The sequence below is a fragment of the Cyrtonyx montezumae genome, unplaced genomic scaffold, assembly GCF_038088225.1.
Source record: "Cyrtonyx montezumae isolate F1298 unplaced genomic scaffold, pur_monq_1.0 scaffold_3, whole genome shotgun sequence".
Lineage (NCBI taxonomy): Eukaryota > Metazoa > Chordata > Aves > Galliformes > Odontophoridae > Cyrtonyx > Cyrtonyx montezumae.
Genome location: NW_027072034.1, coordinates 56,346,194 through 56,358,873, shown reverse-complemented (window position 1 = coordinate 56,358,873; position 12,680 = coordinate 56,346,194). Strand labels below are relative to the sequence as shown.

The following is a 12,680-nucleotide window of genomic DNA, read 5'->3' as shown; positions in this document are numbered from 1 at the left end:
AACTGGTTTGTTTTGCGATTTGGGGTGAAAGAGCTTCTCAGATGGCACGAGCCTGTAAGCAAGTTATTGTTCTTTTCTTTCTGTGGATAATAACTTCCAGCATTATTTCTTATGCAGCATGTTTGAGCGAATCACGGAATCATAGAATCATTAAGGTTGGAAAAGACCTCTAAGATCATCTTGTCCAACTGTCAGCCCAATCACCGTGCCCATTGACCACGACCCTCAGTGACACATTCACGTGGCTCTTGAACACCTCCGGGGCAGTGACTGCACCAGCTCCATAGGCAGCCTGTGCCGCTGCCTCGCTGCTCTTTCTGAGAAGAAGTCTTTCATGATATCCAACCTGAACCTCCCCTTGCACAAGCTGAAGCCATTCCCTCTTGTTCTTTCTCTGCTACCTGGGAGGCTGACAGATGAGGCCTCACCAGGGCAGAGTAAGTTCATAAGTTCATAAGGTTGGAAAGGACCTATAAGATCATCTAGTCCAACCATCCTCCTATCACTATCTCTACCCAACTACTAAATTAAGTCCTTTAGCACCTCATCTAAACGCTTCTTGAACAGCGCTAGGGATGGTGCCTCAACCACCTCCATAGGCAGGCCATTCCAGTGCCTGACCACTCTTTCAGAAAATAAATGCTTCCTCAGGTCTAATCTAAATCTTCCCCGGCGCAACTTGTGGCCATTCCCTCTCGTCCTGTCATTACTTATCAGGGAGAAGAGGCCTACCCCCTCCTCACCACAACCCCCCTTCAGGAAGTGGTAGAGTGCAATAAGGTCTCCTCTGAGCCTCCTCTTCTCCAGACTGAACAATCCCAGCTCCCTCAGCCGCTCCTCATAAGACTTGTGCTCCAGACCCCTCACCAGTTTTGTTGCCCTTCTCTGAACATGCTCCAGGGCCTCAATGTCCTTCTTGTAGTGAGGGGCCCAAAACTGAACACAGTACTCGAGGTGCGGCCGTACCAGAGCTGAGTACAGGGGGATGATCACCTCCCTGCTCCTGCTGGCTACACTATTTCTAATACAGGCCAGGATGCTGCTGGCCTTCTTGGCCACCTGGGCACACTGCCGGCTCATGTTGAGCCGAGCATCAACCAACACTCCCAGGTCCTTTTCCTCTCTACATTCTTCAAGCCATTCTGCCCCAAGCCTATAGCATTGCATGGGGTTATTGTGGCCAAAGTGCAGGACCCGGCACTTGGTCTTATTGAACCTCATCCCATTTTGCTCAGCCCAGCTGTTCAGCCTATCCAAATCCCTCTGAAGGGCCTCCCTACCCTCAGGCAGTTTGACACATCCTCCCAGCTTTGTGTCATCTGCAAACTTACTGAGCGTACACTCAATTCCCTCGTCTAGGTCATCAATAAAGATATTAAACAAGATGGGCCCCAAAACTGACCCTTGGGGGACACCACTCGTAACAGGACGCCAGCTGGACTTAACTCCATTAACCACTTCCCTCTGGGCACGGCCCTCCAGCCAGTTCTCCACCCAGAGAAGAGTGAACCTGTCCACACCATGGGCTGCCAGTTTCCTTAGGAGAATACTGTGGGAGTAGAGGGGGAGGATCACCTCCCTTGACCTGCTGGCCACCAACCCTCTGCCCTTTTCCCCACAAGAGAGAGAGCAAGAGGCGCGGAGCAGCAGGGTACGGGGCAGAGCCCTGCCGGGGCGGGGGGGGGCGGGGCGGACAGGTGGCCGCTCCCCTTCCCGCTCCGCCGCTCTGCTGGCCGCCCGCGGCCGAAGGAGAGAGGAGGAGGAGCAGCTGCGGCAGCGGGGGACGGCGGCCGGCAGCCCATCCCCTTCCCGAGCGATGTGGCAGAGGCGGCACTGTGAGTAGCAGCCCCGCGGCGTTCCTGTGTGGTTCCCTCAGAGCGCGGCTTCACCCCGGCTGTCAGCCGCCTGCAGTACGAGCCCCTGGGCAGCATCGCACTGCGAATCCACGCCGGGATTTTTTTCTGATCGGCAGCGTTTAATCTCGGGGCTCCAGGTGATTCCTGTCCCCCTTGAAGGCCGGCCTCGGAGAGGAGGGTATGCGTTAGCAAGGCGTGGCAGCGTGAGCGTTTGAAGTCAGCTAAGCACGAACAGAGGAATGCTGTGCTTAAGCTGCTGCCAAGGTACGAGTGAGCACCTGAGGAGAAAGAAGACTGGGAGCTGCTGGAAAGTGGGGCAGATCTTTTCCAAAGTCTTCTGGCAGTTCCCCTCCCCACCATCGCTTCATCTGTCCACGCGTTTTCATCCTCCCCGTGCCTCTCTGCCCCTTCAGCTCTCTGGCACACTGCTCAGTATCTCCCCGTTGCAGGATGCCATGAGGAAGTGTCTGTCACCTGCAGGAGCTGCCACGTGTGGCCCTGTGGCACGCAGTTCCCCTACAGCTCTGAGTGTCACGGTGGTGACGATTCACAACCTTTCAACTCCGCTCAAGTGCAGCTTTGCTTTTGTGGATGTGGGCCTTGGGATCACTTCCTACTCAAACCGGTCTGTGCTTCTGTGATTCGACTTACCCCGAGGTAGTAACTGGGAAATGCGTTCTCTCTCTGAAGATTCACGTTATATAGCTTCCTCTGTCTTAATCCTTTAACTCTTAAATACAATAACAGCACTTTATCAGCTCAGAGCAGCGCTAACTTGAGAAGATTTACTGTCTGTATTCCTCCTCATTGAGATTCAAGGGTTGAAGTACAACTGTAGCTCAGGTGTTAAGGAGGACCAATGAGTCAGAGAGAACTTCCTGGTTCTATCCCCATTGCAAAGAATGAGGTGTGTTTGTGACTTTTTTTAGTAATGGTTAGAGTAAACATTACTGGTGTTTTCTGTGCAGTTTTGTTATTTTGTGTGTGCATTTGGGATTTTTTTTTTTTTTGTACAATACATTGGGCATTGGGCTACCATATCCGTTCTGCAGTAAGAGATGCAGACAAATTAGCCAGAGTCAATGGGGAAGTGGTAAGACTTGTAAAACAAGACTTGAGGAGAACAAGTGAAGAATTTGATCTTATTCTAGAGAGCAGGTAAACAGAGCATAGACAGTGTCAATGGTTTATGGGCTGGTTCATCCTGGTTCTGTCACTAATGGGGTGGGAGATGCACAGACCCACACCCCAGGAAAGAGGGGAAAAGGGGAAAGGGTAGAGAGATGGGCCTGAAAACAAAACAGCAGTGACAATCTCAGGAGGAAAGCATATTTCATAAATACTGGAATGCAAAATAACACAATATAATACAATGTAAGTGGAATTGAAGTTAATAAAGTGTGAGAGAGAGTGTTTTGAAATCAAAGGCCTTACTCTAAAGCTGAAGGCGAGATGGCTGGGGAGCTCTCACTGCATGCAAGCAGCAAAAAAGTCCCAGGACTTGCATGCAGTTTTATCTTTCCCTTTGAGTGGAAAATGGGAACGCAGAGTCCTCTGGGGTATGTAGTAGTTCTCTTCTGAGAACTAGGTACCCAGAAATTAGGCAGTCCTCAGAAGTGGAGCATTAACTCTTTATCTCCCAGTGCCTTACATGATGTCATGATGTGGAATATCAGTAACAAATCATAAAACCATGACAGACAAATCTTAACATTTGTAAAAGCCTGTTCCAAAAAGGAGAACTGTAAGCTATTGGAAGGAATATACATTGCTTAGTGTATATAACTGATACTAGTAGGCTGGAAAAGTGAAGGTGTTGGATACTTTCAGACAATGATTTTTTAAAACTTGAGTTCCAGAATGGTGAAACTCAGAATTCTGCTTTTTCTCTTTAATGGACCATTATGTTCAAGGATATCCATTCTAAATAAGGAATATATCTTCAGCCTTTGCACAGGCTGAAGCTCCCAGGGGAGATAGGCTCTCTTGAAGAGGGTTGATGGTTACTGCCTGGTGGTAGCAACAGGCAGCTCCTGAAGCTGCTTGGAATCAGGCTCTGTAGGGCATGGTATTGCTGTGGAAAAAAAATGTGTGGGAGCAATCCTGGCTGCCGATATATTTGCTTCTTTTCACATACAGTGTGCTCAGCCTGATGGACCCTGCCATCCAGGATAGGCAGGTTCAGAAGCCCAGCTATCAGTGGTCACACCAAGACCCATCAGTGATGTGTGTCACGTGGTCCATGCATAGCTGGGGCTGCGAGGGGTAGTTTTTGAGCCCACCTGGGCCATGCCAGTCAATGTCAGGGGAAAGTGTAGTGAAAATGGACGACTATGCTGCAACAGCATAGCCCAGCCTGCACTGTGGCCAGCCACCTGCTGCGTGCTGTCATGGCAGTGGCTTTGCCCTTCCGACAGTCCTAGCCCAGCCCCAGACACACCTTTCACTCACAACAGCCTCGTAGCAATGTGCGACCAATTCACACTGCTGGGGCTGAAACCAGCACACAAGAAGGGCCCAGTGCATTGTTAACTCAGATTATGGCAAATAATTGTGTGCGTTTTGATATGTTGGCTAAATGTAGTCCTGTGAAAAGCATGCTGTCCATTTTGATGAAGAAATTTGAGAATAGATTTCAAGATTGACCAAAAAAATCACCAATTTGAACATATTTTGGGCTCCATTTTCAATTGACATAAATGTTACATAAATTTTCGAATGGAACTCACAGCATTGTAATCAGATATTCAACTTCAAAAATCTGATCGAATCTCTCTACTGGACTTTTGTGAGCCCTATCTTAACAGAAATATCCCTCACTTCATATCACTGCTTTTTGGCAGTACATACATTTGTGAACAACTCTTTTCAAGGATGAAGCACAGGAAGAGTAACATTTCATGAAGAAAGTCTCTGATGAGCACCTGGAGACCTCACTATGAGTTGCAGCCACTGCCATCAAGCCAGACTGATCTGTTAGTTTCACAAAAGGTCACACATCCTACTAGTTTTATGTTTTTGTTGCTTTTTTTTCAGTAAAAACTGTATGTTAAAAAAAATGAGTATTGTTACTTACATACTTTAACTGTGTTAGATATATGTGGCGCAAGACAATTCCTCTTCACTCCATTTGACCCAGGCAGTCCAAAAGGTTGGACACCCATGGTGTCCATTATTGTAGTGTCTGCATATCACACAAAATCAACAATAACCGTATACAACCTGCATAGTCATGTGTAGTATCTGGTACTTATTTCTCAGTGTCATAATGCTTGATTGGATTGAGGGACCGAATTGAACTTTATGTCTCTTTGCATCATCAAGCCTATGGATTGAGGGGTTGGGCTTTCTTCTTGAAAATCAAGTGTTCAAGATGAAAGGAGTTGTCAACAATTGGTATGCAACCAGAGTGCCCTGTCACTACATCTTCAGAGGCAATGGTTAACACACTATTAGAAAAAAATAGCCGATTTTATAGTAATACCAGAGAAAATACATTATTTTTTGTGTTGCTATGAGTACATCTTTATGTCTGTGTTTTTATTCTTGGCAGATTTTGTGAAGTTATCAGGGCTGTTGTTGGCATCATCATTTGCTTGGTACTTGGGATACTTATTTGCTGCTCATGTACCACAGGAGTCGCTGTCAACATCTATAGCTTATCTTCAAGACATTGGAAAGAAACCAGTGTTAAGGGGTATGTGGTTGTATTTTCTTTCTTTTTATCCAGTGTTCTCTATTTACTTAATAAATTAAAAATGGCTTAAAATCACAGAATCATTAAGATTGGAAAAGACGACAGTAGGGTGAATACCCCAAAAGAATAGTACCCACACAAAATAATGAATGTGGATAGTATATTTTTATATGACCTATCCTGGTGGTATAAAGACAACCAGTAAATAAAGAAAGGCTTACCTGTCACTGATGGTCAAGACTTGCCTGGAACTCCACAGGGGAGGAGTTCTCTGTATATAGAAGTGTGAGCTTATATATTAAGTGTTGACACTAACTGAATTTTTCCATGTAGAAATTGTTCATGTAACCCTCAGGAAAACTTCGTTATCTTTGCTGTTTTAGCTCCACTCCCCAAAAGACAGAAGTGTGATCACTGGTCTCCCTGCTCTCCTGGGAGCTATGCCTATCGGATTCTTAGTGGTGGCGGCAGAGAAAAGCTGGCTAAAATCTGTTTTGAAGATGAGCTGTAAGTACCAGTTTGACTTGAAAAATATGTAAATGCTTTGTAGTATGAAGTATCTTCCATTTTGGTTCACTAACAAGTAAACTCCTAGGGAAAGAAAAGACTGCTTCAGTAAAATTACATGCAAAAAAAGGCCACCATTATATATTCCCTTTTCAGTGTTAATACGTATGCCCTAGGTCTCTTAGGAACCAGTGAGTTTTCCTCTGTCATTCCTGTTTTCCTTTTTATTGCACTCTTTCCACAGCATGATGTAAAGAGTCTTAAATACAATTCCTTCCCTGCTTCCTCCATTCTGGTGAGCTTTACAGTGATGATTCAATCCATGACAGTCCATTTCCATGGAACTATGGGCTAAAGTAAAGATCTAGCAATGGTGATAGAAGAGCTAAAGTTAACTTGGAGATAGTGACTTTGAATATATGCTTATAAATGTGGTTTTTAAGTTTGTTTTAAATTTTTCTCCTTTTGGAATAGCACACTGCTGCCATGCGAGTCTATGCTGTTTTTCCTGAAGGATGTTTTCCTCTCACAGACACTATAGTTTCTATGTAGTATACCTGCCTTTACCCGGTCTCCAAGCTGTTTGATGGGCTTTCTGTCATATTCCTGAGTGACTCATAACTTTTTATTGATAAGTAGTTGTAATACGAGGTCTTGGGAGACACGTCCTTTGAGTCATTTAAACCTAGACTGAAAGATTTGTAAACTGCTGATGTTTTATTGGTGATAAATGTCAGAATATATCTGATAGTATTTAAGATTTTTTCTTTTTTTAATATATACATACATCTCCAGTTATTTTCTTGGTTTCTGTACATAAGATGTGTTCAGCTGTTAGTTTCAATTATGATTTTTAGTTTTAGTGGTTCAGGATAGGCAGCTTAAAATATATTGAGTAGTCAGCACCTTTTGAAAGCCAGGTTTGTTCATGGTTTTTCCAACTGGACAAGTAAAGTGGCTTTCAGTCCTTGAAGTGATCTTTCAAGTAGATAATAGCCTCATGGTTTGTTGTCACAAAAAATAAACCCATAAATTTGTTATGTTTTTCAACTTTATCTTTCTGGCTGGATTTGTACAAAGTACTTTCTTGACCTGGCTCATTTTGCAAGACTGAGTGAGTATCTCTGAAAGCAATGGACTGATATAATGTGCAAGATTTTTAAGCCGTAGCTCTTGTTTACTACTAGCCCTTGAATTAAACAACCGAAAGAAGCTTGAACACCAGAAGTAACTTAGCATTGGCAAATCTGACTGAATCACTGCTTCTGGAAGGATGAATTCTACTGATAAAGCATTTTTTTCAATTCCAGGCTTATAAGTGAAGAAAAGGGTAATGTTGGAAGAGGTATAAACATAGCCATTGTGAATTGTAAGTAAGAAAAAAAAATGTTAGAGACATAACTTTGTAATGATAAAAAATAAAAGTTTAGGGTGTTTTTAGTAGCTAGTGTGGAAGCAAAGGAAAAATAGCAAACTTGATTCATGCTAAATGTAAGAAGGACAAATTACTGCTTGAGAGAAATAGTCCTCTGGATAAACATAAGAAACATGTACATAATCAGTATAATCAAATAAAAAGGTGTACAGTAACTGAGAATTACAGTTCTATCACAAGGTACAAGTTCCTTTTCCAGACTTGGTCAGTGGACAGAAAGACAAACTCAAAGCATGATTAATACTTAAGTGCTTGTAATAGAAGCTGTTGGAAAGCTGTTGCTGTCGTTTACTCCAGGTGTGGAGGCACCATTTTAGCTTAGATGAATAGGTATGGTGATGAAGTGCAGTGCACTCAGTGATGGAGCCTAAGAAAAATGATTGCTAAATATTTTGAGGGAGAGGAAGCAAGGGATGCATGGACAAGTTGGTTTTGATCACAGAACATTTTTGTTCCAGTTTTCTGGTCTCATTATTGTTTAGCAAGGTCTTAGCCTTGTCTGAACTTGCATGATTTTATTTGAGTTGCTGGGCTCAGTTACTGTAGACAAGAATCTGTTCCAACGTTGATTTTTTTTTCCATTAAACTACTGCACATTTTCCTTGTTTCCAAAAAGGAACTTTGAAAAAGATTTACCAGTAGGAATAGGTAAATGGGATAACCAAAGTCAATTAGTTCAGTTAGCATGAATTTCAAAATTTGAAAAATATCTCCCGTTTTACTGAAAACAAAGATAGCCATCTCAACAGCAGCATAATTGAATGTAAATACTGACCAGAATGCTTTGGAATGATTAATTACTGATAACATTATGATGTCTGAGTGTTGAGTTTCTCTCCACTGAGACTGAATTAGTATGAAAGCTTGGACATCTGAAACACTGCACAGAGTGGAGCCATTCAAATAGAATCAGGCTTAATCAACTTCTTTCTGTATGGCTGTGATCTAGTGTAGTATACGTATGTATAAAAACTTGTTTCTGCTCAGTAAACTGGATTTCTTCCTTAAAACAAAAATTATGGTTTAGTCATTAGTGATGTTCAGATCCAGTCTTCTGTTGAACTAAGAATGTGTTTATTTGCGGTGTGATTTTCTTTGGCAGTTTGCAGGTCTGTGATGAAGTGATTTGTGAAGAGCTTTTCCAGCTGATGGCAGCTGAAGCAGTCACTACGCAAAATATTTTCCCCGAATCTCAAATTTACCTTATTCTATATTCCTTCCAACTTAAAAATTCAAGCAAAAATAAAATCAGAAGTACAATAATACCAAAACTTAAGAGATGCCTCACTTAGGCTGAAAATGCTGTGCATGCTGATGAAATATAATTGGTTTTGCTCATATTTGCACTTTTTATCTTTTCTTACAGATGAAACAGGAAAAGTAACGTCGGCGAATTTCTTTGACATGTGGGAAGGAGGTGGGGAAAAGAGTGCAATAAAGCTTTAGTTAACATCTCAGTGTTCGATAAAGACAAAGATTTGTACTAATCTTTAAGTGACTGCTTCTTTCATTGAAGAGGATCACTTAGAAATAAACAGCAATTGTATTCATTTAAACATGCAATAGCCAGCTCTTCTGACAAGAAATTTTGCCTGAAAAGCTGTGTTTTTTCTGATGGTTGAGTTAGTTAACATTTGTTGTGATTAGTTGTTATTTTCTCTCTCCATTATTTCAGCCAGGGAAGAATAGCACTTACTGGATATGACATGCACTCAGCAAAATACTTTTCCTGATACATTTTGTTCTATTCTAATTGTAAAATCATGATAAGTAATAAGCTAGCCTTTCTCCTAGTTTACTTCTATGTATCTAAACAAAAGATCTACTTTAAGAATAGCTTTTAATACATTTTCCAGACTTAGGGTGGTACTAGTTACCCAACTTACTACTAAAAAGAAACAAACAGAATGCTGTGAGGTGCTCGCAGCTGATTCTTTTACCACTTAAGAATGTTTATGACCTTGCATGCATGAATAGAAATCACACTGGGTCTAATCACGGGGCTACAGATTTTTATGTGGTATGTAGACTGCAATGTCTCCTGCTACACAGTACGCCTATTTTTCCACAGAAAATAACATATGCCTTAGCAATTGCAAAACAAATATCTTAGTGCTTTAAATAGGCTGCCTCTTAATGAAAATGGATGTACAGTGGGGTGTGTTATTTAGCTCTACAGTTAGCATGGTAGTTAGCAGACAAAGGCTAAGAGTATCAGTGACTTCTGGACTATTCCATGTTTTGCCTGCTGGTGGAATATGATGTGGGGAAAACTTAAAACAAAGAGTCTCATCTTGTGTGTAAATGTTTTCTATTTTCAGAGGTTCAGAAGTATCTTTCTTTACAACAGAGAATTATAGATCAACCTTTGCTCTTCTAGTCTTCAGTGAGAGCTGGTAGCTTTCTGCATCTTCAAGGATTAGGCAAGTCCTGTGCCAGTGCATAGAAAGATTGCCTAACTAGGTCTCATTTTTAGTAGACAAGGTCAAAAAGTGAGATGAAGCTGAATGCAAGAGGGAGTAGGTGGAATGTGACTGTGTGTGTGTGAAGGAGTAATCAGTCGTGTAATTAATTCAACAGACCACTCAGGAGAGATGGTGGCTTTCATTGAAAGTGCGCCACAAGGGTCCCTGCTTTTCATGGTTACTCACGATGACGGAAGCACCCGGTAAGAAGCTATTTATGACAGGCTGAGAAACACAGCAACAAATAGCTTGGCAGTCACTGTAAAATGGTGTAAAGGAGTGATTTATTTCATTGTATAGTCATTTCCTCTCTTAAAAATAGTTTTGATTACATACACATTCAGTGCTTTCCCATGCCACGTGTGTTGATGCTTCCAAAGATGGAAGGGGAGTAGTGTCGCATTTGTTTAAAAGCACCAGTTATCCTTGTAAAGAGCAGTGTAATTACCTCTGGGTCACAGCCTTCTATTAAGAAGGTATCCAGAGCTCTAATTAGAATGTATCTAGCTTGCATTCTTTCTTAAGTCTTAACCCGATTCTTCAAGTCCTTTCAAATCTTACTCTATTTAGGTCTGAAGTCGTGATGCCATAATTAAACAGGGACAGACCACTTGGTTGAAAAACATCTGATGCCTTTGTCCATATTTAAAAAGGGATAAAGTGTCAGATATTGTTTGAGACATATTTCTTTCTGCTGCACTGTTACAGATTGTATTAACATCAGGAATGTAGAGAAGAGGAATTCAAAGATAGAATTTTGCTCCGTACGTTTAATGGCATGCTACTATGACAGCACTCATGAAGTTTTTAACTTCTCATTATTTCTTCCACCTACTAATGTAAACCATAGAATTATAGACTCATCTAGGTTTGAAAAGACCCTCACGATCATCAGGTCCAACCATCAACCTGAGTTACTGAGTCCTATAATTAAACTACGTACTTTAGTGCCACATCCACATATTCCTTAAATACCTCCCCTAGAGATAGGGACTGCATCACTTCCCTGGTCAGCCTGCTCTGTTGCTTGACCCTCCTCTCTGTTAAAAATTTATTCCTGGTTTCCAACCTAAACATCCCCTGATAAAACTTGAGGCCACTTCTTTGTGTCCTGTCACTTTGTGAACTGAGGAAAGAGACTACCACCCACCTCTCAGCCATCTCCTTTCAGATACTTGTAGAGAGCAATGTGGTAAACAACGCCAGTTCCGCCATCTAGATACTCCTCACCATAAACCCACTGTGTTCTTTTTCAGCTTTTTTACCCTTCTCACATTATTAATAGCTTTCTTGATTTTTATTTATTTATTTATTTATTTTTTAGGTTGAAAAGTAGTGCCAAAAAGTTAGTAGAAGCTCTGGGAAGTAAAGAAATACAAAATATGAAGTTCAGGTCAAGCTGGGCTTTTGTAGCTGCCAAAGGCTTCAAGCTTCCAGATGATATCCAAAGAGAAAAGGTCAGGCTTATTTTATTTTCAATTTTATTTTCCTCTATATTAGGTGTAACCTTCAGGTGCAGATTTTGTGGGATATCTGTAGTAACTGTAGAGTAAGCCTCAGTTGACAAGTCAAATTATCTAATGTGTTGTTATTCTTTACTTTAGATCTGAGACTTTGAATCTTTGGATTTCATAGGTGGAATGTAAGAGAAATAGGTGGAATTCTGTCCTGTTATGTTGAATAAGATGTCTAATATACCACTCAGCTTCCCAGTCCTACCATATTTCTCTTTTATGTTGCATAACGTTTGACAAACCAATTTGGTAAATTCAAATATTGATTTATTTTATCTCATTTTTTAACAGATAAACCACTCTGACAATAAGAAGAATAGGTACAGTGGCTGGCCAGCTGAAATACAGATAGAGGGCTGTATCCCAAGGAACCTGATGTAAACAAATGCATACCTCCTTAGCAGAGATTCTTCTGTATTTTTTATACGTATAATTCTGTCAGTTTGCATTGAGAACCCATTAAGCATCTGAACAGCATTTGTAAAATAAGTCGTATGAGTAGTTTTTGCCCTTGCCTTCATTTGTGAGGTTTTTCTGTATTCTGAAAATAAATAGAAATTTTGATGACAAGTGGTAATAAAATACTCTGGTTTGGAATTAGAGTACTTAAGCAGTTGGTTGTACAATACCAGGGTCATTGAAAGTGATTGTACATTGTTGTCAGCAATTTGTCATTCTCCTGTTTTTAACACATCTCTTTTTGGCTCCCTTTATACGCTAACGAAACTTAATCTAACCTGTGATATAAAATCACTAGTAATAGAACAAGTTATTTTGATACTAATTTATTGGTAAGTTCACTTCAGAAGAGGCCACTACGTTTGTTGAGTTGTTTTTGGTGATGTTAACAATATGGAATAACATTGTTAGCATGCAAAGAACAAGTTAATTGAATTATTTTAGCAAATGTAATCTGCAAATCTACCTGGTTTGTTTTATTTTCCCTTCTTGTATGTTTAACTTCCTCTAAGAGTTTGTAATGACTTCTTGCAACCTTCAGTGGTGTTCATGCTAACTGTAGAATCAGACACATACATGAAAGGAAATTATAGAAGCCTTTTTTCAATTTTCCTTTTTCTGATGTAGATGAAGTAAGTCTGGAATATTCTTCACTGCGTATAATCCCACCTGATGTTGACAAACCTCCCATAAGGCAGATTTCACAGTTTAAGCTGTTTCCAGTAGCATTCCACTGTTACCCAGCCA

At 41.2% G+C, this 12,680-nt stretch overlaps 1 protein-coding gene across 1 annotated transcript; it reads left to right on the top strand.

Moving 5' to 3' along the window:
- Positions 1-1,739: 1,739 nt before the first annotated feature.
- On the top strand, positions 1,740-12,206 carry FAM3B (FAM3 metabolism regulating signaling molecule B). Its single transcript, XM_065744036.1, has 8 exons — positions 1,740-1,835; positions 5,410-5,553; positions 5,937-6,060; positions 7,371-7,429; positions 8,862-8,912; positions 10,076-10,163; positions 11,285-11,417; positions 11,766-12,206. The coding sequence occupies exons 1-8, from the start codon at positions 1,817-1,819 to the stop codon at positions 11,853-11,855; spliced, it is 708 nt and encodes a 235-aa protein (XP_065600108.1). The 5' UTR covers positions 1,740-1,816; the 3' UTR covers positions 11,856-12,206.
- Positions 12,207-12,680: the final 474 nt, after the last annotated feature.

What these genes read in the sequence shown, in the direction of transcription:
- FAM3B (XM_065744036.1), top strand. An exon ending in AAAGAAACCAGTGTTAAGGG is followed by an intron (nt 5,554 to 5,936) that starts GTATGTGGTTGT and finishes TTGCTGTTTTAG; the next exon opens with CTCCACTCCCCAAAAGACAG. An exon ending in AAACATAGCCATTGTGAATT is followed by an intron (nt 7,430 to 8,861) that starts GTAAGTAAGAAA and finishes CTTTTCTTACAG; the next exon opens with ATGAAACAGGAAAAGTAACG.